This window comes from Dictyostelium purpureum (assembly GCF_000190715.1).
Source record: "Dictyostelium purpureum unplaced genomic scaffold DICPUscaffold_387, whole genome shotgun sequence".
In the NCBI taxonomy this organism is placed as follows: domain Eukaryota; phylum Evosea; class Eumycetozoa; order Dictyosteliales; family Dictyosteliaceae; genus Dictyostelium; species Dictyostelium purpureum.
In genome coordinates this window covers 15,812-30,643 of record NW_003519723.1, presented here as the reverse complement: position 1 = coordinate 30,643, position 14,832 = coordinate 15,812, and the positions used below count along the sequence as shown (strand labels likewise).

The following is a 14,832-nucleotide window of genomic DNA, read 5'->3' as shown; positions in this document are numbered from 1 at the left end:
TTTTTATTTTCTTTAATAGTATCAACAAAGATAGAATAGAGAATTTTAAATGATTCCTATAATATCTTATATAACGCTAGTATTAGAAGAAAACATAAATTCAAGTATATCATCAAATATATAATATAATCAAAAAATAAACAAAAAAATAAAAATAATAATAATAATTATTTAAATAAATAAAGAAAAACTATAATATAATAAATAAACCTCTTTGTATATAAAAATAAAATTTTATATTTCAAAAATAAACAATAAACAATTTTTTTTTAATAATAATCAAATATATGTATCAAAATATACATACATAAAAATTTATGGAACTTTTTGATATGATACCATATTCTATTAGTAGTGTTTGTGATTATACCACATCAGCATCATCAACCACTACTTCACCAACCATTTCAGTTATAGCTAGCAATAGTAATAATAATAACAATAACAACATTAAATCATCATTTTTAAATACAAGTAATAATAATATTGAAATTAGACATTCAATTTCAACCCCAGCAACCCCAATGACACATAGCGTTACTTTTAATTTAAATCAACCATTAAATAGTATTAGTAATAACAATAACAATAACAACAATAATAATAATAATAACAATAACAATAATAATATAGATATTTCACCATCAATTTCGGGCCAAAATAATTACAATATTATTAGTGTTTCACCAAAAAATATACCTGATATACTTATACTTAGTAAAGAATACCAATATTGTAATACAACATTTATTAATACAAATAATAATTCAAAACAAGATTATAATCCACTAAAACATTTATATGACCCTCCATCACAACCACAAACACCAACCCAACAATCACAATCAGCATCAACACTTTTCGACAATGGAGATACTTTAAGTTTAAATACTTCAACTTCTTCAACTACAACATCATATAGCAATGAACAAAGTTCAAATTCAACCAACTTTGATATAGAGAACCCAACCCAACAAAGAAAAAGAAGCACATCATTCTCAATGAAAAATTTAAATATTCTTTCACATCAAGTTGCTGGTCAAGCACCATTATTAAAATTACCAGATGGTAAAATTTTAAAACCTTTAGTTCCTCAAGAATATCAGTTCTATGAATCATTGAAATATCATCAAGAGTTTATTGGTTTCACCCCAAAGTTTTATGGCATACTCGATTTAAAGAATTATGATTTAAAATATTTAGAGGAGACATTTAAATCACATAATTGTAATTCAATCGATTATAACCATTGGAGAAATAAAACTATAAATTTACCAAAAGATTGCCAAAATTGTAAGTAATTTATAAACTATAACAACCATATCTTTTTTATTTATTTATTTTTACTAATATTATTTTATTTTATTTATATTTACAGTGTATATTAAAATTGAAGATTTAACTTATTTATGTAAATATCCCTGTATATTAGATCTTAAAATGGGCACAAGACAACATGGAGTCGACGCACCCATCGAAAAAATAAGGAAAATGGAAGAGAAATGTAAACTAACAACATCTGCTCCATTGGGTTTTAGAGTGTGTGGACTTAAAGTAAGTTATTATAATCACTATCGAAATAATTTATTTTTTCAAAAACTAATATTAATTTTTAATTTTTAATTTTAGGTATATGATCAAAAACAAGGTTCATACACAACATATGATAAATTTTATGGAAGAAAATTAAAGGTTTCAGATATTCCAACAGTTATTTGTAAATATGTAGACAATGGTTTAAGACATAGAACCGAAATTTTAAGTGGTATAGCGAAAAGATTGTATCAATTAATATCACTCTTTGAAAGTCAAAAATGTTTTAAACTTTATGGGGGTTCTCTTTTAATTATCTATGATGGACAAAGTACAAATCTTCAAGATGCCAAAATTAATATCAAAATGGTCGATTTTGCAAATGCTTCACCTAATCACAGTCACAACAATAGCAACGATGTTAATACTTTAGATGAAGGTTATCTTTTTGGCTTGAAAAATCTTTTAAAAATAGTTAATAATTTGGTGCAAATATCGAACACAAATATAGGTGAAACCATTTAAAAACAAGAAAAAAAAAAAAAAAAATATAAATTAAACTGTATAATCGAAAAATATAAATGACAAATCCAAAATATAAACCAAATATATAAAACAATAAAGTTTTTTAATTTCTATTATTTATTCAAAAAAAAAAAATTTTTTACTTTCCTTTTTTCTTTTTTTTTAATAATATAATATATTTGTATTATTTATTATTTAAGTAATTGGCTATTGACTTTTTATATAATGATTTAAATGATTTTGGGTCAACTATTTTAATAATATGTACAAGTTTATCGATTTCTTGAGATTTTGATATTAAATCAGAGTATTCGACTTCGGATTGATTTAGATATATTGTATGCAAAGAGTCTGGGATTGATACAATTTGTGATAATGGCCCAGTAAAGATTAAAACTTCTACATTAAGATCTTTATCTATTATCATATGCCCACAAATTTCTAAAATTTTTAAGTCTTTGGGTAATTGCTGCAGTTGTTGATGATTCAAGAAATTATTTGCAACTGAGGCTGTTAGACATGATAACATTGAAGATGCTATAAACATATCATATCCATATTTTAAAAACTGAATGTGTGGAGGTATATTAAAATCCTTATGTGATGCATAGGGGCTTTGAAATTGCATATCAGTAACTGATTGTGGTATTTGAATGTGGTCATAGTTTGTTGGGCTTGAAAATGAGGTCATTATTTTTATTGATGTTAAACTCTTTAAAGTTGTTAGTGGTGGGCAATTTTCTGATAGATTTTCAAACTTTAATTTTGTTAATGTTGTTGGGAGTTGATCTGGCTGTTTGAATGTATATTTTAAAAGATTTGGAGGAAAAATAAAGTTCTTTTGTAATGTACAGCTTGAATTTAAAGACAGAAACTCTACACTTGGTGGTATTATATTGCATTTTAATTCGTGGGGTGATAAAAATAGTAGTGTTAGTTTTTTAACTCCATTTGGTAGATAGTTCTCGACTAGTTGTTTGTCATAAACAAAGAGCTTTAACTTTGTTATACTACTTGGGTAAACATTGGAACCACAGTCTCCTGTCGTAAGGGACTCAAGACTCGAGGGAAGAACACCAGGTCCAAATGGCTTGCAATAGTTGTGTATATTTAAATGGGTTAAATTTGGTAAGGTATTTTGATGAAATGGATAGCTAAACCCTGAACCGATCCTTAAATATTTTAAATTCTTTGGTAAAACATTTTCTTCAAAAGGTTGATTATAGCTAAATAGAGTAAGACTCGTTAGTGATTCTGGTAAAATTTGCTTTTCAAATTTTGTATTGAAATGAGGATCTTGAAATTCCAGTGTCTCTATTGTGTTACAAAATATATTGGCTCTTAATTGGGTATCGAAAATATTTGATAGAGTTAATGAAACTAATCCATTGACACTTGAAAGTATTTCTTCAATATCAAACCTATTTGAAAACTCTGATTCTAAAACCAATTTTTTTATTTTTCTACCTTTTAAATTTGCTTTAATAATTTCATTAAAATGATTTCTAAGTATAAAATTAATTTCTAAATTAACAATTGGTTCTTCCATTATAAAATCTAAATTATTATTGTTTATTAATTTATAATTATTTTGTATATTATTATTATTATTACTATTATTATTATTATTATTGTTGTTGTTATTATTACTATTGTTATTAAGTGCTTGGTTTAATTTATTCCCTCTATTTAATAATATGTTTTGATGGTCAGATCTTAGTGATCTGACATTTTTTATATTAAAATTATTATTTTTTTCGAAACTTCTTTTTAAAACCATTTTAAGTGAATCTAAATTTGATGGTAATAAATTTAACCCATATTCGAAATCATTAATTGTAATTGAGGCAGATTTGAAATATTGATAATATGGATAACTCTTGAATTGCTTTGATATATTAAATCCATTGAATTCTAATTGCTGTGGAATATGTGAATGAAATGAATAGAGTCTAAGGTGAAATAATATTTGGTTACGAATTACAACATTTTCCCAAACTTTATAAAAATCATTATTATTATTATTATTGTTTAAATTATTATTATTTTTATTTTCATTATTATTATTTTTATTTTTATTATTATTATTATTATTATTATTGTTATTATTATTATTATTATTATTATTCATATTTATTATAATAAAATATTTAAATAGAATATTGTATTAATCTATAATACAATAAAAACTAAAACCATATAAAAATTTAATATCTGTGTAAAAAAATAAAGAAAAAAAATAAAAAACAAATTAAAAAAATAAAAAAATTAATTTAAAAATATTAAAAAAATTAATATAAAAATAAAAAAAAAAAAAACAATAAATACAAAAAAAGAAAACAATTATATTTAAAATAAAAAAAAATATAAATAGACAAAAAAAAAAAAAAAAACAATATAATTATTTATAACTTTTTTTGATGATAAAAATACTAAAAAAAATATGGAAAAATAGATATGAATATACATTCATTATTTTTTTTTTCATTTTTATTTTTTTTTCATTTTTTTTTTTAAATTTTTTTTTTTTTTTTTTAAATTTTTTTAAATTTTTTTTTTTTTTTTTTTTTTTTTAAATTTTACAAATAGCCAAAGATAAACTATAGTATTAAATTATTATACTAAAGTTCAAATTAAATTATCAAAAAAAATAACCAATTAAGGTAAATATCTTAATATATAAAAAATATCAAAATAAAAACAATTGTCAATAATATTTTAAACAATTTAAAATCACACACAAATTAATTTTAATTCATTTATTTATTATTTTAATTTATTAAATCTATAACTTACACATACAAATAACAACATGCACATACACATACACATACAAATAATATTCATAATGCACATACACACACATATATATGTATAAATAAATTTAAAAAAAAATTTTAATTAATCTAATAATAAACCAATTTTTTTTAGATTTTTTTTTTTGATTATTAAAAAGCAAAAGTAAAAAACAAAAATGAGTTCTTTAAATTGGGCTGATGAAACAGAAAATGAGGAAAGAGAAAATGAAATGAAATTACAATCTCAACCAGAACCAGAACCAGTTGTCGAAAAACAAGAGGAACCAGTTGCAGTTGCACCAGAAGTTGATGAAGAACCAAGAGAGTCCTATGATGATCAAAGATCAAATGAACAAAAACAATATCAACACTACCAAAGAGATGATAACAGACAAATGAATAACAATTATAATAGAGACAATCGTCAACAATATAATAACCAAAACAGAGGCGGATATCAACAAGGTGGTTACAACAACTACAACAGACCACAACAACAACAAGGAGGTTATCAACAACAAAATAGATACAATAACCAACAACAAGGTGGCTATAACAACTACAACAGACCACAACAACAACAACAACAACAACAACAAGGTGGTTATAACAATTACAATAGACCACAAAACGGTCAAAACAATTACAATAACCAAGGCGGATATACCCGTGCAAACTCTATTAACTATAGAAGAAATGAAGTTTTAATCACTGGTTACAATGAATCAATCACTAAAGAGCTTTTACAAGATATCTTTAGAGACGCAGCTATCGAATATTTAGAATTTACCTATCAACCAAAAGAAACCATTGTACAATTAAAAGACTCTGAAAACTATCAAAAAGCTTTGAAATTACAAGGCTTTGTTTTAGAAGAAGTCCCAATTTCAGTTGTTAACTATTCAAGTAATATTTGTTTTAGATTAATTTTTAAATTTTTCGATTTTGATTATTAATAGTTATTTTATTTTTTAGGAAAACCACAAAACCAATATCAACAACAAACCCATCAACCAAACTGGAATCAACCACAAGATAAACAATTCCAACCAAATCCAAATTCAAAAGTTAACCCATTTGGTGATGCAACCCCAGTTGATACAACTAAAACTTTTGGAGGTCAACCACCACAACAACAACAACAACCAATCCAACAACAACAACAACAACCAATTCAACAACAACAACAAAACTTCTATACTCCATCAGGTGATAAGTACAAACCAAACTCAATGAAACAAGGTTTCAATAAACAATACGACAATAAATATGACAACAAAAATAAATTCAATAAATCCTTTAATAAACCTGATCAACAAGGCTGGCAACAAAATGGTCGTCCAAAACAACCAAAAGAACAAAAAGAAACACCACAACCAGTTGTTAAAACTGGCAATGTAAGTTTTAACTATATTAGTATAGAAACCTACATAAGATATTAATTTATTTATTTTATTTTAGAATATTTTCGATGTATTATGTGAAGACGATGAAAATTAAACAGATTAAAAAAAAAAAAGAAAAGATATATTTAAATATATATATTTATATATAAAAATCCCAATTAATTCAATATTAAAATAATATCAAATCTCTAAATAACCAAAAAAAAAAAAAAAAAAAACTCAACAAAAACCCTTTTTTTCTTTTTTTTTTTTTAAATTGGATCTTCACTACCCCCTTTTAAATTAAGAAAAATAAAAAATAAAAAAAATTAAAAAAAACAAACCAAAATAAATAAAATATTTATTTTATTTAATCGAAAGTTATATTATTTCTATTTTAATCTTTTAAAAATAGGTCGTTTTTTAATTATTTATAATTATGAAAATTTTATTATTTATTTGTAAATATCTATTTTAATAATCACTGTTTACCACACGCTAACACTATCATTTGGAATCTGCGATAATGTGGAAAAATTTTTTTTTACATTGTCAGTTAATTTAGATCCACCCCAAAAAAAAAAAAAAATAAAAAAATAATAAAATTTTAATTTTTTTTTTTTAAAAAAAATCTTTTTATTTTTTATTTTTTATTTTATTCAATTCATTTTCTTTGTACAAACAAGCCAAAGATAACCTATTTATATATATATATTATTTGTATTTTTAAAAAGAATTGTTTTTTTTTTATTTTTTAAATTTTTATTTTATTTTTTATAAATAAATTTGTATTATTACTTTTTTTATATATTATCATATAAATATATATAAATCATTATTTTTTTTTTTTAAAAACTATATAACCACAATTTAAAGAAAAAAGGAAAAAGAAAAAAGAAAATGTCAATTTCATTAAAGATTAATATTGTTGGTTCAAATACCATCAAAACATTAAGATTTTCACCAGATATGTGTATTCAAGAATGTTGCACCCACATTTTCGAAAAAACACATGAAGGTGGTCCAGATCATGGTCTTTATCAACCAGCAGTCGAAGGAAAACAATCAGCAAGATGGTTATCAATGGAAAAAACATTAGCTTTCTATGACATCAATTCAGATTGTCAATTAGACTATAAAAAGAAACATAGACCACAGAAATTTAAATTACTCGATCAAACAATTAAAACTCAATTAATCGATGAAAGTACAAATGTTTCTGAAATTGTTAATTTCATTTGTAAGAAAATGGGTATTAAAAATCCAGAGGAATATTCTTTAATGAATTCAAGTAAGTAATGGTAAAATAAATAAATAAATAAATAAAAAAATTGTAACTAACATATTGATATCAAATTTAGATGGTCAATGGTTAAATTCAAATCAAATTCTTTCAGAACAAGGTATTTCAGAAACTGATATTACAGTTTTAATGAAAAAGTTCTTTTTCAATGATGCAAATATTGACAGAAATGATCCTGTTCAATTACATCTTTTATTTGTTCAATGTAGAGATGGTATCATTGAGGGTAAATATCCAACTCAAAGAGAAGAAAGTTTAGCTTTGGCTGCTCTTCAATGTCAAGTTTCACATGGTGATTATAACCCAACTAAACATACCAGTGGATTTTTAAAGTATTTATCGAAAATTTTAAACTATATTCACACATAAATATTAATATTTAATTTTTTTTTTTCTTTAGTTTAAAAGAATATTTACCACTTCAATGGGTAAAATCTAAAGGTGCAGAAAAAGATATTTACAAAGAATATAAGAAATTAGTTAATATGACCGAAGTTAATGCTAAATATAGATATGTACAATTATGTAGATCATTAAAGACTTATGGTATGACATCCTTTGAAGTTAAATTAAGAGAATATGGTAAAAAGAAGATGGTCGACCATATTTTAGGTATTACTAGAGAGTCAATGATGTTAATGTTGGTAGAAACTAAAGAAATTGTCATGACCCATCCATTAAAACATATTAAGAGATGGGCTGCTACAGAAAAGAGTTTTACTTTTGATTTTGGTGACCACGAAACTGAATATTTAATTCTTTATACCCCAAGTCCAGAACAAATTTCTCAATTAATTTCAGGTTATATCGAAATTATTATGAAATCAAGAAAGGATTCATCAAAGGTTATTGAACAAAATGATACTGCAGTTGGTGTCGAAGAATCAGTTGCAATCAAAAGAGGTAATGTCGCACAAAGTTCAACATTCATGGGTTATGGTGGTAATGGCGGTGGTGCTCCACAATTATCACCATCCCAACAAATTCCAATCACTGATTTAAGAAGTGCTCTTCGTGCTACCGATTTATTAATTGGTGAATTAAATAGTTTTAAATCTGGTTCTAGTAATGCTCAACAATTCACTCGTTCATTCACTACTCTCACTCCACAACAATTTAAACATCAATTAATTACCCATACCAATGCCATTGCCACAGCTGCTAATGGTTTATTCCAAGATATGAACTCTCCACCACCATCAGGTGGTGTTGCTGCATTCCAACAAGCAATCACCAAACGTGCTCAAATTATTATGGCAGAATTAAATACTGTTGGTACTAGTGCCAAAAATGCTGCCTATTTCCCAGATTTAGCTTCATTCTCTGATGAAATTATCAATTGTGCAACTAAACTCTCAGAATCTATGTCACGTCTTCTCAGTGTTTCATCAACTATTCAAGGTGATAAAATCGATGATAAGGGTCGTCAAATAGCCCAAACCGAAATCTTTAATGTTGCTGCACTCGCAACCATGATGATGGCTGTTTGTGATAATGAATATGTCACTGAAAGCAGTAGCAAACTTTTAATCGAATGTGCTAAAAATGTTTCAGCTGCCATCGCTGATATGTTATTAGTTGGTCAATCTAAAGTAGAATTAATCGATGATGAACTCTTATTCAATCAAATCGAAAATGCAATTAAAACCACAGCCCTTACTGCTGAGGAGTTAATAAGCACCACCGAAAATCTTGCTTCAACATCATGTCATGCTGAATCACGTAATAAAATTAACAGTATTACTCAAGCTTGTCTTACTCATTCAAGCACTCTTTTAACAGCTTTCAAATCAGGTGAAATTCCAGAAGCAGATTACAATCTTTTACAAGCTAAAGTTGCAGATATTATCGATACAATTGGACTTATTAATTATGCATTGGATTGTTCAGAACAAGAACATAGAATTTCAATTACTGCAAATGGTGTTGAAGTTGGTGGTGCTGAAATTCTTGCAGGTACCAATCTTACTGAAGAGTTTGCCACAGTTTCAACAGATCTCACCAATGCTATTATGGTTATGAGAACCAACCTTAAGAACCCAGACTCTGTTTTAGAATCATACAAAATTATCGCAGGTATTGCAAATCGTTTAATTGGTTGCACTAAAGCAGTTGCTTCACGTGCTGATTCTCAATCACAACAACGTCTTTTCAATAGCACCAATGCAGTATTCGAATCCGTTGCAAATCTTTCAAATCACTGTCGTTCTTATATAAAGAACCCAGAACAAGAATCTCATCAAGTTCATATTATGGAAACTGCAGGTCATCTTCAATTCCTCACTCAAAACATGGCTACTGATGCTGGTAAAATTGCATGTATCACTTCACTTCGTGATTACTCCAAGGAAATGATTGCTCATGTCAGTTCATTAGTCAGTACATCTCGTACATCAGCTCAATATCTTCCAGATGCCAATGGAATTTCATTAATGAAAAGTTCTAAAGATGTCTCTGAAGCTTTGGCTAAATTAATGATTGGTATCAAGAAAGTAGTACAAGATCCAAAATCAGAAGCTGTACAAATGGAGTTATTAACTCTTTCACAAAAACAATCTTTACCACCAATGAATTTAGTTTCAGCAAGTAAGAGATTTGCACCAAAAATTAGCGATCCAAATCAAAAACAAAAACTCATTTTCGCTTCAGATTCAGCTGCTCAATCAGTTCAAAAATTAATGAAAGCTGGTGAAGCCTATAAAAAGATTTGTGGTCATATCGAAATTGAAGAAGCTTTAGAAGCTTTCGATTCAACCATTGCAGATTTGGAAACCACTGAAATCGCTATTGCTGGTGGTTTCTTAGATAGTGTTGCTGGTACAACCCGTGAAGGTGCAGCTGAATTATTATTGGTTGCTATCAAGAATTTAAATAGTGCCAACAATGAATTGGTTACTGAAATTCGTGTTAATCCAAGTAAATTAGGTGATTTAGTTAAAGAAACTACCGAAGCTGCCACATCAGTTGCCGTTTCAGCTAAAACATTAATTTGTGCTACTCAAGGCAAACAAGCTCAAAAGAAACTTATGGGTATTACAAAGCAACTTATGAACGATATGGAACAATTAATTCGTGCTTCAAGATCAGTTGCTACTAATGTTGGTGACCCAGCTTCTGAATTACTTTTAGATGCTGCCACTGGTGATGTTCAAGTTAGCATTGCTTCATTAGTTGGTTCAACTGTTAATGTCGATTGTAAAGAGCTTGATGAAGCTGCCAGCGATATTGCAAATATCTTATCATTAAAATTAGCTTCAGTAGATTCAATTATTACTCAACCAACCGAAGAATTGGAATACTATAACGAAGAAATCCTTTCAACTAACAAAGCTTTAGTCGCTGCAACTCAACAAGTTGTTGCTATGGCTCGTAGCAAAAACTTAAAAGGTTTAGGTGCATCTGCTAAAATCACAGCTGCTACTTTAACCACTTTAATTAACCATGCTGGTAATGCAATTGTATTAAATGAAAACGATGGTGCAAAACAAGCCATTCTTGCTTCAACTGTTGCCCTTGGTAATCAAATTGTTAGTCTTTTAGATTTCTCTAAAGCTCGTATTGCCAACAACAAGGATCCAATTTATGACCAAAATTTAGTAAGTGCTTCACAATCTGTTGAAGATCATATTGCCAAGGTTACTCGTTCATTAGGTGGTGTTGGTAATAACACTTTATGTGATGAAGCTGTTGACCGTATCATTGAAGCTACTCGTCTCTTAGACCAAACTATTTTACCAGATACCAGTGGTTCACAAACTACAAATGCTCTTGAAATGCAACATCAACAACAACTTTTAAGTATCACTGAACACTCAAAGAAACTTGGTACTATTACCTCCAATATTGTTGCTCAAAAGAGTAATCCAGATCTTGTTGGTCAAGGTTCAACTGAAGCCGCTGAATCAGTTGCTGCTTTAATCGAAGCCGCTAAATCTGTTATTCTTTGCTCAATTTCAACTGTATCACCAGATATTTTGCTTCCAGCTAAAAACATTTTAGATTCAACTGCTTTAATTGCATCAAATCAAAACGATGTCGCTCATGTTATTACAAATGCTCGTACTGTTGCCTCATGCACCAGCCAACTTTTGGGTATTACTAAAGAACGTGCTGCCGCTTTTGATGAAAACAATGAACAACAATTACAAGTTCGTGAGTCAATTGTTAAATCAACTCAACAATTGGCACTTGCTACATCTAATTTAGCTCGTGGTGTTAAATCCGTTACTTCCAAAGAACCAGGTGGCAATGCTATGCTCTCAGTTGCTTTGAAAGATCTCGAAACAGCTACTAGTCAATTATTAATTACCTCATCCATTCCAGCTACAGAACGTGGTATTGGTGTTGCTGATTTCGAAAAACTTTTAGCTACTTGCCGTTCAGTTTCAACTGCTTCATCACAATTCATTATTTCAGCTTCATCAGCCTCATCTAAACCAAAAGATATTGAAGCTTCATCCATTTTAGCTGAAAGTGCTAGCTCAATGACCAGTTCACTCAAAGATATCATCAAAGTTACCAGCTCAATGATGCCAGGTGTTAACTTCTGTGAAGAGGCTATTGAAATTTCACAACGTGCAATTAGTGATCTTTCAACCATGGCTCTTTCAGTTGCTGTTGGTTCATTTGATGGTACAAACTGCAACCGTGATAACCTTTCACATGTTGAATCACAAGAAAAAATGGTCGAAATTACTAAAGAAATTGGTACCGGTATTAATGATTTATTAAAAGCCTCAAGACAATCACCAGAAGCTATTGGTATTTCAGCTAAAGCTCTTTCATTCATCGCTCCACACCTTGTTAACACTACCAGAACCACCCTTGCAACCACCCAAGATGCTGATGTTCAAAATGATTTAATTACTGAAGCTAAAAATGTTGGTGATAGTATCTTAAGATTATGTCAAGCTTCATTTGCTGCTTCATCAAACCCATCAAAGGAAACCTATCAATCAATTGTTAACAAATGCTCAGATGCCTCCGAAGCTATGAACAAATTAGTTGCTCAAATTTCATCAGGTGTTAATCTTTACAAAGATCTCGATGAATCATTGGATAAAATTCGTAAATCAGTTGTCCAAACCTCCATCAAAGATGTCGTTAAAGAAGGTGAAGGCAAGAGTTACCAAGAATACAAAGAAGAAATTTCCAATCTTTCAAAGAATCTCGCCATGTCCATTAAAACTGTTGTTGCTACTGACAGTAATAATTTAGTATCAATTTCAACCATTTCAAAAGATATTGCCAAATATATTTCTGATATTGCCACTGTCACTACTGCTATCCTTACCACCACTAGTGACCAAAAGATCAGAGACTCAATTATTACCAACTCTAGACAAGTTATTCAAAGTACTGGTGATATTATAAATCAAATCAAGACCAACTCTACCGACAAAGCCAATGCTTCACAATCTAAAGTTAATGATGGTTATCGTCAAACTACTGAAAGTATCACTCGTTACCTTCAATCACTTAAACAAGGTGCTATTGGTGAAATTCTTTCAGATGCTGCTATTGACAATATTCGTAAAGTTATCTCAGATCTTGATGGTTATAGTTTATTCGCTGCTGCTGGTCAATTAGAAAATGATCAATCATCACAAACCACAATGAACGAAAGTGCCAAACAACAACATCTCAAAAATCTTCAAAAAGATATTATCCTTCAATCAAAGATGCTTATTGTTTCAGGTTCTCAATTAGTTGGTTCATCTAAAGGTACTCAAGAACATCTTGGTGCTGCTACAACTAAAGTCGCCTCAACTGTTGCTGATTTAGTTAAAACTGCTAAAGATATTGCCTCAGTTCTCTCAGACCATGAATCACAAGAAGATATCCTTGGTGCATCAAAAGCTCTTTCAATCTCTTGTCAACAAATGGTTTTGGCTACAAAAGATGCCCAAAGATTCAAAAAAGATGCCACTGCATTCCGTTCACTTGGAAAATCTGCTGAAGCTATTGCTGAAGCTGTAGGCCAATTCCTTACTTCAATTTACACTGCTATTGCTGATGCTGGTAAAGGTATTAAAGAACTCGAAAAATCAATTGTCCAAGTTTCATCATACCACGAAAAACCAGAAGCTGTTCTTAGTAATAAAGATGCTACTGCTGAAACCCTTGCTCAATCCGCTAGAGATTTGGCTAAATCATCAATTGATATTGTCACATCCTATCAAACTTCACAAGAAGATCTCGTTAAATCATCACAAACTGTTGTTGAAAATGTTAAATCTTTCATTGCTAATTCCAAACATGTTGTATCACTTTTAGGTCCAAATGATGAAGAACTTAGAAACAAAGCTAATGAAAAAGTTAAAGCCACCACTGGTGATATTCTCAATCTTATGAAAGCTGTTAAAGATCAAGATAAGAATGGTACAGCTGTTATTTCAGATTGTAGCCGTGCAATTGCCGAGGGTGTTCAATCACTTGTATCTCTTTCTAAACAACTCCCAGGTGGTCAAAACATTATTGTCGAAGATGATGTTCTTGAAGATCTCGAAGCTCTTGCTGAAGATGAATTAATGGCATGTGCTAGATCAATTGAAGAAGCTACTGCTAGACTCTTAGCCTCTAGACCAGAGTCTAAAGCTAAGCATGGTAAGATCGATGCAGAAGGTATTGCCGCTACAATTGTTGATGCCTCTGGTTCCATCGCAAAAGCTGTTGCCAAACTTGTTCACAGTGCCGCTGTTGCTCAATCAAAGAGAAGAGAAGACCAAATTGCTACAGGTAGTGTTTACAAACAAGATCCAACATGGTCTAATGGTTTAATTTCCGCTGCTAAAAGTGTTGGAGCAGCTACACATCGTTTAGTTGAAGCTGCTATCAAATCAGCCAAAGGTAATGCAGAAGAAGAAGAACTTATTGCTACAGCCCGTGCTGTTGCCGCTGCCACTGCACTTTTAGTATCTGCTTCACGTGCCAAATCTGGTGATAATTATCAACAACAATCAGCACATCACCATCTCAGCCAAGCTGCTAAACAAGTCGCTTTAGCTACACAAGATTTAGTTGCTGCTGCTAAAGCTGCCACTATGTTTGAAGAACAACAAAAAGAAGAAGAAGACCAAGAATATGGTTTCACTGGCTCTAAAGTTAAAGAACTCGAACAACAAATGAAGATTTTGAAATTAGAAAAAGAATTAGAATCTGCAAGAAGAACAATGTTAAATTCAAGAAAACAAAATTATAAAAAATAAAAATAACTAGTTTTAATATTAATATAAAAATAATAAAATATATGTAAATAAACTACTCTTTTATATATTAAAAAAAAAAA

At 29.0% G+C, this 14,832-nt stretch overlaps 4 protein-coding genes across 4 annotated transcripts; 3 read left to right on the top strand and 1 right to left on the bottom strand.

Moving 5' to 3' along the window:
- Window positions 1–317: 317 nt before the first annotated feature.
- DICPUDRAFT_157799 (uncharacterized protein) lies at window positions 318–2,058 on the top strand (the record flags this gene model as incomplete). Its single annotated transcript, XM_003292959.1, has 3 exons — window positions 318–1,293; window positions 1,379–1,554; window positions 1,630–2,058. The coding sequence occupies 3 exons, from the start codon at window positions 318–320 to the stop codon at window positions 2,056–2,058; spliced, it is 1,581 nt and encodes a 526-aa protein (XP_003293007.1).
- A 184-nt stretch (window positions 2,059–2,242) lies between these two features.
- DICPUDRAFT_157798 (uncharacterized protein) lies at window positions 2,243–4,189 on the bottom strand (the record flags this gene model as incomplete). Its single annotated transcript, XM_003292952.1, has 1 exon — window positions 2,243–4,189. The coding sequence occupies one exon, from the start codon at window positions 4,187–4,189 to the stop codon at window positions 2,243–2,245; it is 1,947 nt and encodes a 648-aa protein (XP_003293000.1).
- An 843-nt stretch (window positions 4,190–5,032) lies between these two features.
- On the top strand, window positions 5,033–6,356 carry DICPUDRAFT_157797 (uncharacterized protein; the record flags this gene model as incomplete). The annotated part of the gene is made up of 3 exons (XM_003292958.1): window positions 5,033–5,762; window positions 5,832–6,253; window positions 6,318–6,356. 3 exons carry the CDS (start codon window positions 5,033–5,035, stop codon window positions 6,354–6,356), a joined length of 1,191 nt encoding a protein of 396 aa, XP_003293006.1.
- Window positions 6,357–7,141: 785 nt separating this feature from the next.
- DICPUDRAFT_50735 (uncharacterized protein) lies at window positions 7,142–14,821 on the top strand (the record flags this gene model as incomplete). Its single annotated transcript, XM_003292957.1, has 4 exons — window positions 7,142–7,532; window positions 7,603–7,876; window positions 7,945–11,099; window positions 11,142–14,821. The coding sequence occupies 4 exons, from the start codon at window positions 7,142–7,144 to the stop codon at window positions 14,750–14,752; spliced, it is 7,431 nt and encodes a 2,476-aa protein (XP_003293005.1). The 3' UTR covers window positions 14,753–14,821.
- Window positions 14,822–14,832: the final 11 nt, after the last annotated feature.